General features: G+C 39.9%; 2 protein-coding genes across 14 annotated transcripts in view; one reads left to right on the forward strand and one right to left on the reverse strand.

The window, feature by feature from the left end:
* On the forward strand, window positions 1-23198 carry NEXN (nexilin F-actin binding protein; the record flags this gene model as incomplete). 11 transcript variants are annotated; one of them, XM_080406901.1, is made up of 14 exons in its annotated part: window positions 1-104; window positions 7657-7739; window positions 8771-8962; window positions 9103-9184; window positions 9271-9419; window positions 10781-10822; window positions 11935-12129; window positions 12211-12384; window positions 14638-14823; window positions 18864-19064; window positions 20292-20513; window positions 21607-21792; window positions 22238-22598; window positions 22704-23198. In XM_080406901.1, the coding sequence occupies exons 2-14, from the start codon at window positions 7713-7715 to the stop codon at window positions 22715-22717; spliced, it is 2031 nt and encodes a 676-aa protein (XP_080263027.1). In that variant the 5' UTR covers window positions 1-104; window positions 7657-7712. The 11 variants fall into 11 exon arrangements, with proteins under 11 accessions (XP_080263027.1, XP_080263025.1, XP_080263024.1 ...); XM_080406898.1 differs by lacking the exon at window positions 1-104 and adding an exon at window positions 499-635 and having other exon boundaries at window positions 7658-7739; XM_080406904.1 differs by lacking the exon at window positions 1-104 and adding an exon at window positions 499-635 and having other exon boundaries at window positions 7658-7739; window positions 18867-19064.
* FUBP1 (far upstream element binding protein 1) overlaps window positions 12402-23881 on the reverse strand; it is a 37353-nt gene continuing 25873 nt past the window's right edge. For 2 of the 3 annotated variants that reach the window (XM_080406911.1, XM_080406909.1), the window contains exon 20: window positions 12404-14099. In XM_080406911.1, coding sequence (XP_080263037.1) covers window positions 14082-14099 — 18 coding nt within the window. In that variant the 3' untranslated portion in view covers window positions 12404-14081. Of the gene's footprint in view, window positions 14100-23881 lie in introns of all 3 variants that reach the window. The other variant, XM_080406912.1, reaches the window with a different exon arrangement.

The following is a 23881-nucleotide window of genomic DNA, read 5'->3' on the forward strand; positions in this document are numbered from 1 at the left end:
ATAATTAGCTGACTGCTCCGCACGTGCCATCGAGCGCCCCGGGACCGGGACGCTGCCGGTATAAAGCTCCCCGCGGGCAGGGCGCACCGGGGGCAGCTCCGACGGTGAGTACGGGGCCGGGGGGCCTGGGGCCGCGGCCTCACGGCGGGCAGCCCGCAGCGGCGGGGGTGCGGGGCCCCGGCCCGCCGCCGGCACCGCCCGCACGGCCCCGGCCCGCCGCTTGCCCGCTCCCTGCGGCAGGGCCGGCGCGGCCGGCAGCCCGCTAGCCGGGGGGCGGCCGCCCTTCCCGGGTTATTTATAACTCCGCGGTGCCTCCAGCCCAAAATAAGCCGAGCGGCTGCCCGCGGGGGGGCCGGCGGCGCGGTCGGGCTGCGCCCCCCGCCGCGGCGAGGGGCCGGGCATGGCACGGCTGTGCTGGGCTGTGCCGGGCCGGGCTGTGCCGAGCCGCGGGGCCGGGCCGGGCCGGGCCAGCTGCCGCGGCGCGGGGCTCGCCTGGAATGCGGGCGCCGGCCGCGCGTCGCGACTTTTATGGAAACTTGCAACGGCGGAGCGGCGGCCGCAGCCAAGGGGCGCTCCGCAGCCGCCAGCCCGCCCGGGGACCGCGCCGAGCCGCAGCGGCGGGGCAGCGCTCGCAGGTAAGAGGGGCCGCGCCGGGAGAGGCGGCTCGGGCGGGCTCCCCTGCCGCCCATGGCCCGCCCCGGCCGCCCGCTCCCCCGGCCGCCGGCCCGCTGCCCACCCGCTCCTCCCGCCGCGGAGCCGCCCCCTCGCAGCCGCTTCCCCCCGGGGGTGGCCGGGCCGAGCGGCAGCCCGCGGGTCCGTCGGGAGGAGCAGCCCCCGCCGGCGGGGAGGCGGTGGGCGGCCGCCCAGGCTCCCCCTCGGCTGGGGGGCGGCAGCCGGCGGGGCAGCGCCTGGAGGGGTGCCCGCAGCCCCGCGGAGGGGGCGAGCGAGGCTGGCAGCGGCCGCCGGCCGGGGCTGCCCCGGGGGCGGCGGGGCGGGAGCTTCTCACCGCCCGGGCCGCGGCTGCCGCCCGTGTCAGGGCCCGGTGGGACCCCCGCGGGCAGCGCCGGGGCCGGGGCGCGGCGTGTGCGGGGCCGTGGGGTCGCTGCCCCCGCACCCGCCGTGGTGGGCGGATGGTGAAAGTTCCTTGCGGATCCCCCCGGCTCGGACCCACCCGCCCCCCGAGCCCGGCGCGTCGGGGCGCGTTACGGCTCCGCTCCGCCCTGCGGGGGCGGCTGTCAGGCGGCGTGGCCGGGGGAGACACCGGGGCTCCGTGGCGGCTTACGGACCGCGTGTCACCTCGTTTGCTGTAGGTAAATCAGAGCTGCTAACGCACCGAGCGCCTGCGGGAAACGCGGGTTTGGTGGAAGGCATTGCTGTGTCAAAATCCATCGGCAAGTAGCGGCGTGCTGGAAAACACGGTGCTCTTAACCTTAGATCTCGGGTCTTGAGAGATCTCTTGGGCTTCTCAGAAAAATGTCCAATGAAATGAAATTGTGCGATAATGACTAGCCTTACACGAGGGCCGAGTGTGTTAAGGAAGGTACAGAAGTGTGAGAGCATGCCTGGTGCGTGCAGGAGCTCGGTCTGGTGACATGGAAGCGCTGGGCGGGTGGTTTGAGGCATTAAGTGCCTTCTCTCATTGCTTTTGGAATATTTTAAATGAGTGGTTTCCTCAGTGAAAGAGGTCAGGCAACCTGTTGTTTACCGTACTTGGATATTCAGCTTTGAAACTCCTTTAGGAAGGCGCAGCGCGGCGGTGAGCCCTGGGGAAGGCACCTGTGGGCAAAGGCAGGAGAAGGCTCGCCGTGGTGGGTGAGGGCTCGGGAAGCAGCAGGAGTGACCCCTTGCTGTGCGCCGAAGGCTGCCAGACCTGCTCAGGTGAAGGTGTCGCATGCGGATCTGGTTTTCATAGGCAGCAGCACTGCCAGCAGAGTAGGGTTGGTCAAGTGGAAGCAGCAGCTTGTCTTGGGGAAGCCGGGACAGTGCTCCTCTGTGGCAGAGGCATGGCACGGGCACGGTGACCACCGCTGTGTCCAGCTTGAATTGACCATGAGGATGTCAGAGGAGAGGCAGATAGGCTGTGTCCTGTCATCGGGGAAGGGAAGAAACAAATTGTGGTAGTGCTTCATGTCCAGTAATCCCTCTTTTCAGCACCCTGAGCTCTGAATCCTTCTCAGTGAAGTCAACAAGAGCTGAGCTCAAATCATACCGTTCCTCTTCAGCCGCTGTGACGCAGCGGAGGATGGAGGAACTATGGCATGGAGCAAAATCCACTGGTTTTTCTCTTGGGGACCTCGGTTCACAATTTACTGCCACCCATGATTAGAATCGGCATGTGTCTTGGAACATGAAATCATGGGCCAGAAGATCTCAGTGGGGCTTCCCCCATCACTGAGCAGTCTCTCAGCCCCCCCTACGTTTGCTTTGGAGCCCAGGTACCCTATAACTACCTGAAGGGAGAAAGGAATTAACAAAGAGACGTTTTCTACAGAGAAAGGTGATTTTATTTTTTTAACACAGCAGCCGGACTGCACGGCACAGTTGTGTTAAGAGTATTCATAGTTATAAAACCAGACATGGACAAAATCCTTTATAATAAGTATGTTTTTATAAATAACATCATATCTGCAAGGACTATCCTGCTGTAATGTGAGACTCAGTAAGTGCTGAAGTGCAGTAAATCAAAGATTGAGGAAAAGATTGTATATGAAATCGAGTTGTCTGGGTCAATTGTCAGTAAGCATTCTAGTCTTTAATTATAAAGACTTAATGAAAGAAATACAAGTGGGTAGAATTAGGGTTTTTTTATTTTATTTTACAAAACGTGAAGTTTAGACAGCTGGTGTTAGCTGTCATAGCTCATTAGCTTCAGTGGAGCTGGTGGTTTATGCCAGTTCAGGATCTCCCCTATGCACGATAATTTTAGTAGCTACTTCAGTATCTGTAATTTAGTACAACAACTGGCAGTGTCATTCCAGACGAGTTACAGTAAAGACATAAATTAAGAACATTGCTCTCTTTCCTCTCCTCTTTCCAGTTCTGTTTAATATTTTGCTAAATACTTCAACGCTGTGGATGGCGTTTTTCGCTCCTAAGTGCTTTGGCTGCGAGTAGTGACTTTCCAGCCCTCTCAATATGGTTTTCTTATATAATGGAGTCTTTCCTGCGAGTACATCACAAAGAGGAGACAGATGGTAAACGTAACTTAGACTGTGCCGTCAAGGGCTTATTTATAACTCACAGTAGCCGCAGGACAGCAGGGGGGCCTCCCAAAAGGAGCAATTGCAGGGGAACTAGGCTCTTGTTTAAAGTCCTGGCTTCTTACTCCTGTTGTAAAGAGTGGGATTCAGTTCAGGAAAATGCTGGTGCTTTTCGGTGTTGGATGTTAATCACGCCGCTGAAGATCAAAAACTTCTGTGTTTTCTAATGAAGGGGATTTTTATTTATGGGAGGTTGGGTTTTTTGTGTTTTTTGGTTTTTTTTTTAATCTGGTTAAAGCTGTACAACATCTTTTGATCAGTTGAGGACTCTGACCTCCTTTCAGAAATGGAAATTAATTATATTTAAGGGAGTGGATTTGGGGACTTGTGAGCCATCAAACCACCTGTGTCCCCTTGATGGCTTTTTTTGTTCACTTTGATTATTTTGCCTAAAGTAAGGTTTTAGGGAGTCTGCATGAGAAGTTGAAAAAGTGCTATGATTGTAACAGATCAAGAAATATCAGAGATGATAGCTTACCCATTTACAGCGAACAAATAAGAGGCTTGAAAACAGTTGCTTTTTTTTTTCTTTACAGAGTATTTCTAATCTATTGCCTAGTTGTCTGCGCATTATTGGTTTTGTATTAAATTTTCACTTGAAACTTCTGAGTTTCTGTGTTATAGCAGGTCAAGTCACACTGCAGTAACAGCATTTTCTCTTCCATTCAATTACAGAGATAGGACACTGATCAAAGGATGGAGGTTAATTTTCTCTACTAGGCAAAATCTCAGTGAAGACCTCCTTTGAAAGGGGAACTGCTGTCTAGTATTGTCAATATAAACATAATAACACCAGACTAACATTTCCTGAGATATTTCATTTAATCATAGGAAAGATAAAATGTGGGGGGAAAAAAAAACCCAACAAAAAACCCTAGCTTGTGTTGTCAGGTGAATGTTAGAGTGACGAGACTGGGTAGGCAAAGGAAAGCCTAGGGACAAGCTGAACTCCTTTTCTGATCATGGTTATGTTCAAAATATAATCTGCGATTTTTCTGGGTAGGAGGCTTCGATGGGGAGCTCTTACAGCTTTTCCTGAGATATGTTGGTCTCAGGAAATAAAAGATGAGACTGAATCTTACGATTGGACAGCTTCATGATAGGAGGACAAATCTCTTATGAAGTACAAACACAGGTAGACTCCTGTGACCTCAAAGAATAAGCATTGCTTGTATTAGATACACTCTGTGGGGAAATTCTTACTACAAAGCAAGAAAAAAAATATACACACGCAGAGCTTAAAAATACAGCTAGTTCGTCTCAAAAGGGAATTAGTAGGTCGAGGTTTCTTGGGTTGATGAATTGATTACCACATACTTTGTGCAAAGCTGTCAGCAGATAATGAAGGCACTGTTCGTCCATGATTTGTAGGTGTCAGGACTTCTTGACTTTGCCACTTTGGTTGTCTCAGCAACAATGCATTAACTGCATGGGTCCTCTCCTAATAATAAGGTAGACAGAAAGGAGCTTCAGTCTGCTTTGCTGCTGCTGAAGCAGTGGTCACTGCCTCACAGAGCCAAGCCAGAACTCAAGGAGTACATCTTCTTTTTTTTTTCTTTTTTTTTTTTTTTTTTGTCTTAAAGATTCTGGTTGTCTGTGTTGGAAATGACTTATCTGCCTTAGGGAGTGCCTGAGGCAGAGTCCTGCTGCTGTTCCTGCTCAAGGTTTAAGAGAGGGAAGAAGGTGCAAACATGGGTGGTATCATGTTTAGTAATGCCCTACCACTTTATATCCATATCTCTTAGCATCAAAGGTGGAGGTAGGATGACTTGCAGATGCAAAATGTCTTACAGCCAGCTGGCTAACCTTCAAGCATACTAAGAGCTGGTGATGCCAAGTAACTGGAAAGTAGCCTACACCTAATAGCACATCTGGCAGTATTCCAAATGGCAGAAATATATCTGCCATCTTGAAGGCCCACAGCCTGATGGACTGGCACATTTTTGGAAGTTCAGACAGGAGGAATTTTCAAAGAAAATGTCTTCCAACATTTCTACTTTTGAAGAAAATTTCAGGTTTGGTACGTGAGGGTAGGTCTCGCTGCTGTCAGCAATCTTAGTGACACTGTAAGGGGGCTCAGGTAGTTGGAGTGATCGGAAAGGTTCAAGATGAAGTTGACCCAAGAGCTCGAAAGCTACATTGTGTTTCTCAGACTTGTGAACATAATCTTCAATTAATTGTGCATAATAAGCAATTCAGACTTTGGAATACTCTGTTTTCAAGTGACGTTTAGATGAAGCTGTATCAATAGGGTACGTTGCTGTAGTGAAGCTTTGCAGTAACCTTCACTTGAGGTGTTCAGGTGAAGTGGAATTCCTTGTGAAAGATTATCTTTGGGACTTACTTTTCTGCTCCAGCCCTGTATAAAGGCTAGAAGGTCTGTGTGTCCCAGGCTGCTTCACTGCATGGATCGTACCAATGCACGAACGTTCCTTTGTTTTCTGATGGGTTCATGCAGTAAACCTTTTATTTAGCTTCCGTATTTTAAGCACAAGGCTAAAGGCTATCAGCCACAAGTAGGGAAGAAGTAATTGAAAAAGCAGAGTATGCTTCATCATCAGATGCCAGAGAAGAACTTCTCTAAGGCCCCATTTAGAAAAATGAGGAAGTCAAAAGATTTTGACTAGTTTAAAGGTTATACCAACCGCAGCAGGGATTTTACTTACATGTGTGACATCAGCTAAAGCTTACAAAGACGTGCAAACCTGACTACACAACACACAGATGCGTATTAAAGTGTATAAGGACCGTGAGACCACAAGAACGCTGGTGGAGTTATCTGCCTTTCTAGACACAACAGAATTTTAACATGCTAATCTGGAACAGTCTAAGTAGGAACCAACGCTTGGTAATTTTATGTTCGTGTATTCACAAGTGAGAAACTGCAGTGCCTTGGATTCCCGTCAGTCTACAAATGAGGTATTTGTGAACTCTGACTGGGGGTGGGTGGGATGGCTTTCCATACTCATTTGTTGAAAAGGAACACCCAAGCGTTCCTCAGAACATCTCTGTTGAAATCTGAATTTGAAGAGTTTGGGTTTTGTAAATCAGGACAGGGATCGGTAGCTAAATGCTGGTTTTGTGTGTTGTGGCTGTTTTCATTCAGAAGAACATCCCAAGATACCTCAGAACCTCATTCAATCTGTGTAGCTATGGCAGCACCAGTGAGCGCTGATGACATTGGTGTATTTTTGAAGGGCTTATATGAAAACAACTCATAATGTTCATCATTTTTAATGCCACACAAAAATTCCTGTGTAATCTGTTTGCAATTAAGAATTGGAGAACTTAACTTCCCATGTCAGGAAATGCTCTGGCTTCAGTTCCTTTAAACCGGGAGTGAGAAGTCCCCCCCAGCAGTACGCTGCCTTCCCAGCCGTTTTGCTTTGAGCCTGCGAGTCCATGTGTTTGCACCGCGTTTGGCACACTGATGTCTTAGGCTTGCCTGGGGCTCGGCACTGGTACGGTCCCCGCAGCCGTGGCGCTGGAGCTGTGTCACGGTTTCCTTCCTCCCACAAGCTCGGACAGACCTGATGATTTAAAAAAAATAGGTGGGGTGGGGGGAGGAAAAGGCTTGCCCTGAACTTGAAGCGCTTTTTCCATTAGGTTCCTAATAAGGACAGTGTAATATAAAATCTGTAACATTTTTCCCTGGAAAAATGCGGTGCGATTTCCAGCACAAAATGAAATGATATAAATACTTTCTCCAAGGTGTATGTGGCTTACCTGACTCATTTCATAGGTTTTAGCACTAGTTTTTCCTAGAATAGCCCATGGAGAAAGGAAGGCGTTGTTTGTTATTCCTGTCTTGGCTGAGGAGCTGAGGGAGCTGCCGGCCCGGCTGAGGCTGGGGGGGACATTCTCCCAGGGAGGGGGTCTGGGGACAGGCAGGTGGGTCCCCCTGCCATGGGGCTGCTCCCCTGCCAGCCGCAAGAAGGCGAAGCGGTGTCTGTGGGGGGCTGGGCAAACTTCATGGAACCTGAGCTGATGGCTCCCACCTGGGGCTGGGGCGGCAGAGGGCACGTGGCCTTCTGCTGCCCTGAGCGTGGAGCAGAGCAGCTTCACAACGCACCCGCCAGGGCAGCCCGAGCTTGGCTCCAAGGGTGGGTGTTGGTTTGTTGTTTTTTGGTTTTTTTTGTTTTTTTTTTTCAAATGGAAATTAAAAACCAATATCTCGGACTATATAGAGAAGTTATGAGCATGAATAGTGAATCATAAGCTTGTTCTTTTAATTACTGTTGCATACTTAGAACCTATTCATGTCTTCAAAAGCCTCAAAGGACCAAATGAAAATGTGATATATCAATTTCAGCTGTTGCAAACTTATTTACGGGACGATGGTTAAAGCATCATTTAAAAGGAAAAGAAAGGAATATAACTACAACTGTTTCTTTCAGGTAGAAACTGAAAGCAATCTTAACATACCAGGTGCAGAGCACAATACAGTAAGCCATGAATGACATTGCACAGAAAACTGAGGTATGTACCAATTTTAAAGTAATTAATGTAGTAATTTACAACTGATGCTTGCAAAAAGTAATTACAAACAATTGCAAGAGACAAAAAATTATATCGGAAGTCTGCTGGTATTGCTGTTGTTTTAAGGCAATGAAAGTGTGTGTGTGGGGAAACTCAGGGCAACATTCACTTCTAATTCTCAAATGTAAACACTGGGCTACTTCAAATATTTCTTTACATAGATTCACTAGGCACAAGAACAAAAGCAGGAACAAACCCTATTGGTTTAGGTGGGAAATGTGAAACAGGCGATGTTTTCAGCCAGTTTTTAGCATTACTGTACTGGGAGCATTCCTCTAATCATTACAGTAAAAAGAGAGAGAACTTCGCAGTAGTTCTGAAAAGTGGGAACTTTTATTAGTTCAGACCCACGCAGGGTCAGGCATCAGCAAAGTGTCTGTGATCTTCACGTTTTACAACATAAAATCACTGGACTTCTGAGTTTCTCTAAACACTAAAGTAGTATACAGTGCATTGGAAGTTTTAAATGAACAAATAATACTATTTATTTAAAAAAACATACATGGCTGTAGAAGGTTGCAGAGGAAAGCATACCTATTGTGTTATAGGTCTATGTCTTTATATCTATTTTAAATGTTAGGGTCTATGTTAGAGAGGCTCTTTGGTGACTGCTTACGATTGAAAGCAACAATATAAATCTGTGCCTAATTTTTAAAGCCCTAATAATTGAAAATGTATATTCACATAGTTCATATACTTAGTTATGTAGCTATTCATTACAATTGCTTATAGCCTATGTTTAATACAATGCTAAATGTTGTTAGATATATTATTTATTATTAGTTGATTATTTATTATTAGTTGTTAACAAATACAATGACGCTTAATTGATGATGGTTAGTGACACAAAGTTCATAATCTTAAATGCATTTCTTTTGTGTTCTCGCATTCTTTCTAATCCATCAGAATGTTTCTGTCCACCTGTTTCAACTTTCTTTTTCTATCTTCATTTCTTCTATATCTTCACCAAGATTCTGCTTTCTTCATCTAAACCCGTCCAAAAATCCTATGTGCCCAAGCTTCACAAGGGCGATGTAAAGGATAAATTTGAAGCTATGCAGAAAGCAAGGGAAGAAAGAAATCAAAGGAGATCTAGAGATGAAAAGCAAAGAAGAAAAGAACAATATGTTAGAGAGAGAGAATGGAACAGGAGAAAGCAGGAGGTTATTTTCTTTGCAAATATTTTGTGTTATTTAATATTCAATATTGTATGTGAAAACCTTTTCACATTATTTTAAGACAGCAATATTGCAATTTTATTTAAGGTATAAAGACTGTTTACTTTCTGTGTTTCATCAACTAGATGAAAGAACTCCTTGGATCTGATGAAGATGATGATGCAAAATTATCTAAAATAGAAAAAGGTTATGTTCCAAAGCTAATAGGTAAGAGGGCCCTGATTTTAAAGTCCACATAATTCACTAGGGAAGTATTAGATGCACCTACTGAACCGTGTGTTTCATCTCCACAGGAACCGTTAAAGGCAAGTTTGCAGAAATGGAGAAGCAAAGGCAAGAAGAAGAAAGAAAAAGAATGGAAGAAGAAAGAAAGCGCAGAATTGAACAAGATATGATTGAGAAAAGAAAAATTCAAAGGGAATTAGCAAAAAAAGCACAGGAGGTATGTTCACAACAATCAGGATATAGTTATAAACAACACAAGAAAAAAGTTTTGCATTGATCAGAAAGATTCAATCTTAAGATTTCTGATGGTAGTGATTTACATGAGAGATGTGCAATCGGTGGAAGTGGGGAATAATATTCAGAGAATGTTTGTCTTCAGTTCTTTTCAGTAACAATTTTTTTTAAGCACTAAACTTGAGTTACAGATGAAACCAGGCAGGCATAAAGCTGGTAGGAATATGAATCTGGCACAAACTGTGGTGTCATATGCATGCAAGAGTTCACAGAATTTACTAAAATAATTTGAAAATGTTTGTTATATTTTAAACAACCTTTATTTTAGACAATTTTTGCCTATACATTAGTAAATACAGTTCAGTGATACATGAACTAAGTCAAGCAAAAGCAATTAAGAAAATGCCATTGGCAGGCAAAAATAAGAAGATACTAATGCAGTAAAAATCATAAATCATGAAGCTACAGATCACGTTTTACTCCTTTGCCACTTTGTGACTCTTATTACATATATATATATATATATAAACAAACAGACTCCAACTTTTGTTGATGCCAGTAAAACAAATTCTGTCTTCCATAGAATTTTGCATTGAGGTATCACATTTAATTCCCTTTGTGAGTTTTCATCAGTGCTGCAAATACTGCAGTGAGAGTGAACATCTAAACGATAGACAGAACAACATGTGAAAATTTATTTAACCAAAAGATAGTAGTAATTACTTTAGGTTTGTTTTTGTTATAAGAAAAAAAACCCCAGTGCAATAGGAGTCAGTTTTCAACAATACTAGGATACTATTTTCTACTAAGACTCTTAACATTGTTAAAACTGTACTTTTAACTGGGAATGTATCTAGTAATATTTAATGTACTCTGAAAGGCAGAAGTACATATGATGTAGAATTTTAGAAAGTATGTTTGTTTTAGACAGTAACATATAAAGACACCATATGAAGCAAATACAATAATGGGCTTTTTGCAGTAGTTGCGGGGAAGACTATGTCACTTGAATCAGAAATAACCGATGAGCTTGCTTTAGCTTTTTCCTTTTTACACAGTTCTGGAATACTTAAATGAAGAATGGACATCTTAAGTACTCAGTTCATCACTGAAATGTTAAGAATGCTTTAGCATACTTTTTGTATGATGTTTTATGTTACATTCCCTCTTCCTCAACAAGGTAACCTATCTGAAGTATTACAACAAAGGCTCAATCATTATCATCTCTATGAATTTAAGTGCTACGTACATATCACCGATACAAAAAGAATTTCCAGTTCTATGTTTGCAAATCTAAGGCAAAGAGCTAAAGTAATGTAATCATATGAAATTCTCATTTAATAGATTGATGACTTTAACAATACGGGAACTGAATCAGCAGCTGAGGTAATCAGATTTTTTTAAAGAAATGTTCACCTACACTTTTATTCACTTTGTTTTATGGTTGTAATTTGGGCTGGGAAAATGGCACACAAATACACAATTAAAATTCAACCAAGGAGCTAACACATTTTTAAAGTATACGGAACTGTATGTCTGTACTTGAAGTCAATTTATGTAAGTTTGAAATAGTCTGCATTGTGAATACTTTGTGGTTAGTTAAAAACACCTAAAATATAAATATTGAAAGCCACCAGAATGATTTGAGGTATACTGGCAATGATACTCTTAAGTCTTCTGGCTTTGGAAAGCATCATCTTAAAAGCTCTTTGCCTTAAACTTGAAATTAAAAGGCGATTCTATGAATATACAGATGTTTGAACTCCTTACTCAATTTTTTTTTGACTAATTTACCATATGGGTTTGGATTTTAAAGTCTTGCAAATAAATGTTTAATTTCAAAAAGCTAGACCCAAAGGTCCTACTGTCTTTCACTAACACAAGAAAATCACATTCTTAGTACTGTTTTGGAAAGGAAAAAAAACACCTACCCACCCCAAAAAACAATAGTTTTAAGTTCTTTGAAAGTATCCCTGATAATCATGGTATGTTGTGAAGAAACTCAGGTAGAAGATATTTTGGCAAGCAAATTGTGCTTTGAAGCAGCAACATCCTTCAAAAAAATTACTCTGCCTGACAAATTACATATTGCTGTCTAGAACTACTAGCTTACTCCAGCAACAGTATATCCTTTACGTAATAAATATAAGACTGGAAGTAGAGTGTGGCTACAATTGCTATGTGTTCAAAATTTCACCTGCTCTTCTCCAAACCATGAATATTTACTATTAACAGTTAATGAAAATATGTAAAGGAATTAAGGAGTTTGCCAGTAGTTATGTTTAAAATATCATTCAGTCTTGATGCTCTTCAGATACTAGAAGAAAACTTTTGACTGCCACAGGTTTATTCTTGTGGTTAATACTCAATACAAGTAATTTTTTTGGAAGCTTTGGTGCACACAGGTAAAACAAAAATTTCATTAAGAAATTAGTTTAATGTAGAACTCTGTATTATGAATTTGTATTATGAAAATATAATAAATTATTTTTGGACAGGAAGGGGATGATTCTCTGCTAGTTACAGTAGTGCCTGTAAAACCCACCAAAACACCTGGGAAGATGAAAATAAACTTTGAGAGCACAGGAAAGGAGAGAGCTGAACAAAGACAGAGACAGGATGAAGAAATGAAGCTAAAATATGAGGAACAAAACCAATTCCTTAAGGAAACCAAGGGCCTTTCATTTGTCAAGGTAAACCAAGGTAAATCTAAAAATACCTAAGAAATAAGTATCTATTATTTAAGATGTAACTATTTCACTTCTCTTACACAGGGTGAAAATGAAGACAAGGAAACCCAAGAGCCTCTGTCTCCTGGTAAGCTGAAAGTTACATTTGAAGAACTTGAAAGACAAAGACAGGAAAATCAAAGGCGGCAAGCAGAGGAAGAAGCAAGGCAGCGTTTAGAAGAAGAAAAGCGTGCCTTCGAAGAAGCTAGACAGCAAATGGTAAATACATGTTTTGTTCATATTTTAACACAGGATATACTTTTCTAGTCTTCCCTGTATCTGATTCTTCTCTTAATCCTTAAGTGTATTTTCAAGCTGTTAAAAGTCTGAAAATTACTTTTGAAAGATTTATTTTTGATCTTACCTCAAACTTAGTAACGACACTGGCATAATGCTTTAGACATTCTTTCAGTAAAACCAGGAAATGTATGTTTTTTAAATTTGCCAGCAATCTTAGCAGATTTTATATCTACACTTTGTAGTAACTTAAGCTCTATGTTGTCAAGAAGATAATTGTCTTGTTTTGTTCTTAAGTAGTGCTTCAGATGTTTCAGTAACCAGTTTTTGATGAAAACATTCTGTAGTATTAGAATGCTATTTCTTATTCCTGTATTTATTTATAAATATGATAGATAAATACATCAATTAGAACTTTCCTCTTAAGAAGAAAGAGAAAAAAAGACGGGTCAGCTCTCTTGTATGTACTGGCATAAGACAACAATACACTAGAAATTATTAGATTAAGCACCAAATTGTGAGTAATATAGCTCACAATTCCTGCTTTATATTACTTGCAAAACTGCCTCCATATGTGTTCTTTATCATAAGCCAGACAGATTAACCATAAACAGACCTCACTATAGTTTATTCTTTGGTCATAATAAAGGAATTATATGCTTGGTATTCACATAGTTCTACATTTCCTTACTTTACCATACTCCGTTTGCAAAAGCATTTTTTAAGTTCTGCATTTAAATATCTTTTCCCTGTACAATCATGATCATTACGACTTGCTAATTCACATACAAAGATGATTAACGAGAAATGAGGTTTTAATCTTTCATGAAATATCTTAAAACATTTCTAGGAATTTGCTATACTTAAGAGTATAATTACGAATGAACATTCTTGGATAAACAGCTCAAGATGACTATATTTCAAAACCCTTCAAGAAACTTATATTCTCCAGGAAAAAGCCCATAGAATCTCCAGAAAACTGAAACACTGAAATTACCAACTGATCCAAATTGTGAGGGTTCTAGGTTTAGGCAGTTACCCAAACTGTAGTTTACTCCTCCACCTGCACCTCCAATAAACCACTTAACCTTCCCACACAGTAACATTTGGTATTTATTTGGGCAGGGGCTACTAGTGAAGGAGAAGAGGGAAGAAAATGGAGAGAGGACTTCACAAAGTCATTAGCCGTTCTAACTGAAGTTTTGTTAACATTTCCCACCCTTACATATATGCATTTATTAACCCAGTAATATACAGTAATTTACAAATTCTCTACTTCAAAAGACGCTTTCTAACATGCACTTTCATCTGGTATCAGTGATTTTTGAAATCTGAAGTCCAAAGTTTTCTTAGAAGAGTTCAGCAGTTAATTTCCTTCAATTCTTTCTTTCTTCCCTTATGAATTTCAAGTAAAAGATTTCTGTAATTCCCTTAACTGGCTACCCTGCGTAACAGTCCCAGGGCTGCCTGCAGTATACAGAAACCTGGATTATCAGTACTCTGAGAGTTACCAGTCCATTTCCTCCATTAACAAATAAAGTACTCAGAGGTGCCTTCTGAAGATGGCTCATTCTTTTGTTCTTGATTGCATTTTGCAAACCACAGGCTTCTCTTAGCAGGTAAGTGTTCGCTGGAGACAAGCAATAGTGAAGAGATCAGAGTATCTCAATTCCCTTTCTTCAGTGATGATTAAATGTCTAAAAAGAAAAGAAAAACAAAAATCTCAGTCTGGAGTAGTAACAAAATGTTAATTGATTTAGTTTTGCTATAACACTCTACAGCATTTTTTTAACTAGTCAGTATATCGTTAAAAACAATTTATATGCAAACAAAAAGACTTGATGGTATAAAGGTCTATGAAAATGACGTAAAGAAGGTGAATAGGGAGTGGTTTACAGTAAATGATCCAACCCTGAGACCATAAAATATGTACTTAATTGTTCAGCCTTTTCCTGATAACACGTTGTTCTTTGAATTACACACTGAGATTTATAGAAGTTATACAACCTACATATTCGATAGTGCAATATGTTTCTTTTCTCTCCCTCCCTGGCTAAAACCAAGACTAGAACATTTCTTAAATAAACCCAACTCTTGATGTATTTTTTTCCCCCCAAGGAGAAAAAAAACCCAACACATTTATAAAAGATCAGAAAGGAATACTTTCCACTTATTACTAAGTGGAGTATGTTTGGATAACTCTTTTCTATTTTTTCCTCTCCCTCTTCTCTGAAGATAAATGAAGGTGGCGATGAAGAATCTGAAAGTTCCGTTAAAGAATTCCGTCCTGGTAAACTGAGACTCAGTTTTGAGGAGATAGAGAGACAGAGGAGAGAAGAGGAAAAGAGGAAAGCTGAAGAGGATGCAAGACGACGCATAGAAGAAGAGAAAAGAGCATTTGCTGAAGCAAGGAAGAACATGGTATGGCATTTTTGTTTAGTATATAGTTTAATTTTTACTTAAGTCTCAAATGAACTGGAAAGGAGCTCTGGGGGGAAAAAAAGCTTTAAATACAGTTGAGAAATGCATACTTCAACTACATCATTAATTAGTTCACCTCACTACTTACAGAAGGTAGTGGGATAAACTAATCAAGTTCAATACCAAAAATCACCATGGAACAAGCCCTCATCACAGCAAGCCTAGAAAGGGTTTCCAGTAATTTAGTCCAAACGAGATGTTGTGTCCAACGGACATTATTATGCTAGACACAACAGACTTGGAAAGCAAAATCTTTTCACAAAGAGGGTTTGATAGTCTCTTGCGGGAGGAAGAGCAGTTCCTTTTACTTCTCCAGGTTTATCTCTGCCCTTACAGGCTGTCCACCATCAGTTCTTACTAGCCAAACCGTAACTAAGAGCACACTAGAGAAATGCTCACTGTAAGTACAAGTCATCTGTGGCTGTTCAGCAAGGAAAAATTAAGAAGGCTGAACTCAGCTAATTGGTATTTTTATCGTATTTAATTGCTTGTTCAGAGAAACAGAAAAATTAACTTGTGGCATTTACCATTAGAACAACTTGTATTTGTCTAAGCAAGTTTCATATTACAATTAATCTGATATACCATGACTTCTGAAATTTCAATTAAGGCTATATTGAAGACAAACTTTCAGAGACCTAGGATTGACATACTGACACTACCTGAAAGCAGAGAAAGGCACCCAACTCCAGAGGGTGGCAACACCATTTTTTATAAAAAATAACTAGCATAGTGCTTTTCACTGTATTCTTAACACTTACTCCAACAACCTCACATTTCAGCAGGCTGTTGAGTATAAGCCAGTTACTTATTGGTGGATGTTAGCAAATAAAGTATTAAATAACACAAATACCAACTAAAACCAAGCATTGTTTGTTTCAAAAGGAAGAACAAGACTTGCCATATAGAACTGTGGAACAACCCACTTACCCACATTCCCTTCTGTGGTTTTATTGGGAAAGACCAACTGCATGCCTAATTAAATGTTCCTCATCATTCAAAGCAATGCTTGTGAGGCAACGCTTTGTATGACTACTAATAGTGCAAGCAGTGCTCCCTCTGCCTGGAAATTGGGCCAAAGACAAGACCTATACGCTGAAAGACTACCTAGAGAAACTACAACGTAAATTTATATTTGATGTTGTATTGGTAAGCAATTACGGAAAACAGTGTCTGTCCATACCTCCAAAGAGAGCAAACAAACTAAAGCCACTAGAAAAGAAATAAATGCGTGGTATTGGACTTCTGTCATTCCAATTTTTATGAAAAGCAAGCAGACAACAAAAGGAAGGCAAAGAAATTATGTGCTGTCTTCTGTTTTTTCCTGCTTTCTTGAGAATCTTTTTTCTGCCTCAGTGTAGTAAGAACCTAAGATATGTGTCCAGGCAAGAAAAATCTCGTTGATCAAACAGCGTTTAATCCATTAAACAGCACAGAGTCTGACTGCGCTGTAACTGCAGACAGTGAAGACATTCAGTATTTGAAAAAAAAAATAATAAAAAAAAAATTACTGGAAGTGTATTTTCAGCCTACACATATTTGCAAGTTTTCTGTTAATTAGCATCCAGAATATGAACACCACATTTCCTGTTACTTAGAAGATACATGTCCATGCTTTCCCTGTTTTCCACAGCTACACACTGTAGCAGCAACGCAGGCATGCTTTTAAACATTTTAAGAACCTATCGGTCATCTCTTTCCCAAGTAGTAAAACTTCACATTTGATTTTTATTTATGCATTTAAATTAAGTAGTTATTTTAGAACCTCTTTCATATTTATTCATGTTCACTTTGTTTTGAAAGTATACACACAGAGTAGTAGTAATATTGTTGCTGGAAAACACAAACGCCACCTCCTTTTGGAAGGTTCTCCCTATTTCACATTTACTTGTGCTACATTTATACTTCCGTGCTTCCCACCATCAGCACGATCGTGTTCAGACTGAAGCATTCATCTTTCACCCCTATCACACTCTTTATTAGAGACCGCATAAAGAACCTGTCTTAACATGAACGAAAAAAAAGTTCCATCAGTCACTGTTTGCCCATTGAAAATAGGTTGACTGTGCTGCAAATTATGGTTCTTACAGGACTGTTTCTGTTTCTTACGACCATCTGTTCCCACTCTGCAGGAAAAAAAAAGTATGGTCTCACATTACAAAATATGGCTAAGATATTTACTGAACTAACCACAAGTTTTGTACATCAGACAATTCAGCTGATTTTTTTCCCCTGTGTTTTTTAACCAGGAATGCCAGCTTACTGTCTTTTCATAAATTAGGACTTGCAAACACAGAGCAGACAGCTGCTAGTGTTTGCTCACATGCACAGCTTTCAAAAGTTTATACGTACACGTGTTGGTAAATTTTGAATTAATGCTTCTATTCACTTAGGTTCTGTATTTTCTGAAGTGATGAGCATATGAACTAATGCATCACAAGCAAGAGACTCATTTCTTTGCTAATTTAGCTGTGGTTAGCCTCTGAAAACGATGTGGCTATGCATTGTTTTCATTAAAGGAAATAGTTTACAGCTTTGTTTTTTGACTCCGCTTCTCCGTAACACAATTTCAACAAATATGCTCGTATTATGCAAAACAAATCAAGAATGGAAGGAATGGTGGGGCTGAAGTCCAACCGCAAGTTTGCTCAGATGGAAAATCTAAAGGACATCTATAGCAAAGAGCAGTATTTGAGTGGGTTTAGGCTAAAAAACTACTGAGCAAGCTGTGAAAAATAAAAAGGCTAGGGGCAGAGCAGGTCAAGGCAGTGGTACAAACTAAGAGGCACAAACAGCAGTGAAAGGTCTAAGTTTCAATGGCAGTAAATATCAATAAAGAGAAAAGATTGTTTGGCACTCCCTTTTGAAAAATGGTTATTTTCTGTTTCTTTATAAAACTAGTCAAAACACTTTCTGAAATGGAAATTTTGCTCCTTTAGTTCTTTCTAGCATTTGCCTGATTACTACTGTTGGGACTGTCTACAGTTTGGGCACTTTGGGCTCTTCCACGTTTGCCACAAGGCTTTTCAAATGTGCCAAATAATTAGTGCCAAAAGCCACATCGCCAGACAGTTCTGGATCAGTACTTGACCTCATCTCACATTTATCCACAGAACATTCATGTCGAGACAATCTCTGTTAATAAGTTTACATAGTTAAATGCACAAATATACATTTATATAGGTTTTATCGATAAGTTATTTCACTGGCCATTTTTGTAGTATACAGCTTCACATTTAGCAATGCTTTGCTTCAAGAAATTCAGTCTGATAACAAATACTTGCTTTTACACTTCCCAATTCCGGCAGTAATGAAAATCACCTTTCCTAGGCCCTGTCATCTTCTTATTAATTAAGTCTACAAAATCAGCAACCTGCTCGTGAATGACCATTGAAGCCTAACCCTACTCTGAAGTCTGAGAAAAGGACAAGGGGAGGAGGAAACTCTTGCTGTTGGGTTGTACAAACCAGTGAACTGGCAAAGTAACTTAGTAAAACCAATTCCTGCACAAGAAGAATTTCTTGTGGAAAATTCTGTTCAGTTTTCCTTACTGGAAATACTGATATTGTTTAAGAACAGGAATATAATTCAGTCTGCTTACAAAAAGATTACAGGTAAACATACTTCAGCATTAAGAGCAATGACATTTACACACAAGCACTTTGTCTAATTATAGTCTATAAAATAAATAGAAATTAATTGTTTCAGGTCCCAAAGCTGCACTCTGACACCTCTCCATCATCTTGCAAAAAAGACTACATTTTAATAAGCACCTTCATCATAAAAGTTTAGCATTGCAATAAGAAAGAGCTAAAGGCAAACACGCTCCCCCGTCCCAAAACATCAGAGGAACGTTGTCATATTGCATCTTACTGTACCGTGGCAGATACTGCAAAGTACTTTGTTATCTTCATGTACTAGAAGTGTCTGAGCAACGGTGTCATTTCATCACAGATATCATTAATGCTCTGAATTTTCAGCAGGTGCTGGATGACGACTCACCAGAAATGTTTAAAACAGTTTCTCAAGAATCTCTCATACCTGGTAAACTGGAAATTAATTTTGAGGAGTTGCTGAGGCAAAAGATGGAAGAAGAAAAGAGGCGCACAGAAGAAGAGCGTAGGCAAAAGTTGGAAATGGAAAAGCAAGAATTTCAACAGTTAAGACAAGAAATGGGAGAGGTCTGTATATCCAAAGATATATTAAGCATGCTCTGAATAAAAGTAAGATGGATCATTTAAGTTAATTACTAAAATCTCAAACTTTGAAACTAACTGAAAATTCCTTTAAAAGGAATTGTAAATAGAGTATTCTGTGAAAAGAATGAAAAATAGATAAAAGTATTTTTAAAACATTGTACAATACAATTTTTTATCACCAATCACAGGAAAATGCTTTTATCCCTTACCACCCTTAAACTAAAACCTATTTTCAAGTTTGTTAATTATATTTTACACTCACTTCTGAAAAATCTACAGTATTGCTAAAATGATTATGTAGTATTTACAATATTGGGAGAACAGAAACACCTCGTTCCCAAATGAAAATACAAAAATTAAAGTAGGTAAGAGCAAATTTCTTGCTTTTCCTCAAGGGAATGCCGTGATAACTAATTAGGAAAGAATTAGTGGCCTGAACTTCAGCATATCAATGCTTTGAAGACAGTCACAGCTGATTTTAAAAATCACACACAAAATTCGCTTTGCTTACCAAATGTATAAAACATTGTTCATGAACTTTACACTTCAGTTTGATTTCGTTGTGGGTGCCAGTTCTTTACTATTCCTTTTTGAATGTCAAATGGACTACATTTAGTTATTTATTTTTGTTAAGCAAAGCTAGAGTGAGTAACAAAGGCTCTAGCTTGCGAAATTTTCAAGTAAATTTTGTATTACATCCTGGGAAAGAAGAGACAGGACGTCCAACTAAAATGCATATACATCTTTACTGTCAGTCAGGGGTCATAAAAGGAAGGAGTAAAATAACAACAATTGCAGCTTCAGACAAGTTTTGATTACAGGATCTATAAATGCTATTTCTTTTCCAGTCATGACATTCTGAAATCTCATTTGCTGAATTAAAAGCAAAAGTAATCTTAACAAATTAGCTGTATTTCAGGAAATTATTTCTTACCACATTACAATTAAGTCAGATAGGTAAATTAAGGATCCAGTATAATTTTTTTGTATTGCTAGGTGTCTGGTTCTCCGAGTCTGTGAAGTGTGGTTTATTGATGGCAATAACAAAGGGTATATTCAAGCAAAGTATTTTTAAAATCTGTATCTAGTTTAGACGTGATACAAATGCAGTAATTAGGTGTAGTAAGTTACACCTATCTGTGGGGAAAACAGGTAGTAAAAATAACTAAGGCATTTTCCATCTTTACACATTCTGTGATTTCTGAACAGCTGGAAGAAGAGTCCGAAACTTTTGAGCTAAGCAAAGAATATGAAGAATTAATAAAGCTAAAAAGAAGTGGCTCTATTCAGGCAAAGAGCTTAAAAAGCAAGTTTGAAAAAATAGGACAATTGTCTCAAGAAGAAATACAGAAGAAGATTGAAGAAGAGCGAGCAAAGAGAAGAGCAATGGATGAAGAAATAAGAGAAAGGGAAGCTGAAAAATTTCAAGAGGTAAGTTGCGTTTTGTATGTTAATGCTATACTTGACTAGCACACTAATGATCCAGGAGCAGACAGTGCTGCTGCATTCAAAGCTTGCTGTATTTCCAAAAATATTTTCTCCCTTCTTTCCTGTTCCCTTCTTTGGATGCACAAGGAAGTCTTGCCTCAGCATCCCCGTTTTCTTAAACAGCACCAGTTTATTAATGAGTTATCTGGCCAAGCAGAGATCTGTTTTTCTGCTCAAGGTCCTCAATTCAGCATTTTAATGTGAAACCTGCCAGCCTGAAGGTCTGAAACATTCATATTTGAGAATTTATTAAATCACCACATGAATTGCTTTTAATTGGTATTAAAAAAACACACCACAACAAACCAACACAAAACCAAACAATACCATTTTAAGACCAAGTCTTTTTATCATCTTTACTCATTTCTCAGGGTAGAGCAGAAAAAGATACCTAATTAACTATGCTTCAGGCTGGAAACCATCACATTTTTTCAGGGGGCAGAAATAAGAAGTGAAGCTATCAGTCTAACCAATAAATCAACACTGTGCTCTGTCATCCAAAACACAGACGTGAGCTTCCATGACAAACACGTGGCAATGCATGAAACCTTTTTTAACAGTGGTCAGCCTCATCTGAGCCTTGTTCTGAGGTTCCTATCCACAGTAGTTAGTCACTTCAGTATCGGCTCAAAAGCCTTATTTTTGAGCTTTTAACTTAGTAACTGTCACTCTAGTTGTTTCTGTAAGGTCAACCTGTGGTAGGTGCTGCAGCTACCCTAACATGGCATAGAAGTCAAGTCACTAAGGATTTACTATTGCCACAAGACAGTGTTCTACTTCCATATGAAAATAAATCTTGAGGAGTTATTTTAACATTTTTGAAATTACTTTTGCAAGTATTTCGCCCTATCCCTGGGATAAACTATTACAAGACAATCTTAAACCCAGCGTTAAACAAACCTCTAAGAAAAACAGGACTTGTGGCTTTGTTCAATTAAAAACTACAGTTCTACAAAACTACTTTTATCATCATACACATTTAAAAGGTAATAAATGCATTAAGTCCTATTTTTTAATTTCCCCCCCCCCCCCCAAGGATGATGAGGTAGATGTGAGACCAGCCAAGAAATCTGAGGCTCCATTTACTCATAAAGTAAACATGAAGGCTCGTTTTGAACAAATGGCAAGAGCCAGGGAAGAAGAGGAGCAGAGGAGAATTGAAGAACAAAAATTACTACGCATGCAGTTTGAACAAAAAGAAATTGATGCGGCATTACAGAAGGTATAAATTACAAAGTACCTTTTCCTGAGTCCTAAGTGTCATTTAACTTAGCTTCTGATTACCACTGATGGCGACACTGCCAGAGGTATAAAAGGAACATTATACTTGTTTTAACAGCTGCTGTGAATTGCTGCAGGAATGTAAAACTGCCTTTGGGGTTCTCACATATTCTTGAAGAGTATGAAAGTTCATCAAATCCTTTGATTAGTCTGGAAATGGAATCTATGTTCATAACTATGTTCTACCCCGAGATTTCAGCCTCATTAAAGTCCATTTTACTGCCTGTTCCATATCCAGATTCAGTGCGTTATGTTAATCTAGTGAGGGTAGGCGTTACGTTCCCCCTTCTCAGGAATGCGGCAATTCTTCTGTGATCAAATACGTATCCTTAGCAGTCACACTGCTAATGCCTTTTCAAGTGCTCTAAATGGACTTATTTTAACAGAAAAGGGAAGATGAAGAAGAGGAGGAGGGAAGTATTATCAACGGTTCTACTTGCGAAGATGAGGACGATCAGGCTCGATCTGGAGCTCCCTGGTTCAAGAAATCACTGAAAAACACATCAGTTGTTGATGGCGAGCCAGTGAGATTTACAGTGAAAATTACTGGAGAACCAAAACCTGAAGTTACATGGTGGTTTGAGGGGGAGATGTTGCAGGACTCTGAGGACTATCAATACATTGAAAGAGGAGAAACCTACTGCCTTTACTTGCCAGAAACCTTCCCAGAAGATGAAGGGGAATACATGTGTAAAGCAGTCAACAACAGAGGCACGTCTGCTAGCACCTGTATTCTCACCATTGAAAGTAAGAGTTAGCATTTTAATTTGCTTAATTCTCAAATACTCTTCTTGCATCTTTCCTATTATGAAAATCTAATTATCTGTTTCTCTTAACCCTTTTATTTTCTAGCTGATGACTACTAATGCTCTACTTTAGCTGGAATCTTTCTTCCCCTCCAAACTTTCTTATTACATCATCTCTTTCTCTGATGGGGCCAACTAAAGAAAGCAAGGATATGCATTGATTTGTCATTCCTGCATCAGATAAGAGTAACCTTCAAATTGTGAGTGTCCCGAGTTCCTTGATCAAATAAAAAATTAGTATTAAAGGGCTAAAAAAAAGGAATCAATGTATGAAAGATCAGCTCAAAGAAAACACTGAATTATAATTACTGGCTCGCACATTTGAAGACCAACTGTTGTGTAATAGTATAAAGCTAAATACACAATCTGGAAACTTGTGTAGTAGTGTAAATCTATCAGTATATTTTGCATGAACACTGAATATTTAAGCTGTTTTACTTTATCCCAGAGGCACTAAACTGGCAAAAGGTAATACTTACTGATGACTTTCAAAACCCCCAGTGTACTATTTTTAAAGAATAAAAGATGACATAACTGCTCACTTCTGTTGTTTTGTTTCAAAGAGCATTAGTTCTTTTGTTTTAAATGGGCTTGCATTTAAACTGTTATGCTCTTACCAACCTATGCAGTTGATAACCCGAAAGTAGGACAACCTCATTAAGGCTTGTAGTAGCCTTTATAGTACCAACATTTGCTTGTAAAACTTCCTGTATCGCTTAAGCAATGAAAAAATCAGAACAGTTGGTGACAGCTACAATAGGCTCTTATTTTGAGTTGACAGGAAGCAAGCTTTAAGAAAAGTATTTTCAGGAAGTGCCTAACTTCTCAACCTTTGTTCTCTCAATGCAATAAATTTATTGCTGCACCTCTAAACATCTGTCTTCTTAATGCTACTGTACTATTTTTCTCTAAGACCTCTTGACATCAACACCAATGTCATTGTGCTAACACCATCTGAACTGTTTAGCTTCAGCAGGAGTAATTTTACAAGAGTCACATTTTATAGAACACTTAGAAGTCTTAATATAAAGATAAGGTAAGCTGCAGCAAATGAATTGATGCACTTAAAAAAATTTCCTGTGGTTTAATCTGCTGACTGCTCCTTGTACAGTTACCTATTGAAAGTCACTTTTGCCTCAATAAAAGTTAGAAATTCAGAAACCTCTTGAAAAGAATGGTAATAGGCTGCCTGATGTTTTGAATTATTATCTATCCTAATAACAA

This window comes from Falco punctatus (assembly GCF_963210335.1).
Source record: "Falco punctatus genome assembly, chromosome: 11".
NCBI lineage: Eukaryota > Metazoa > Chordata > Aves > Falconiformes > Falconidae > Falco > Falco punctatus.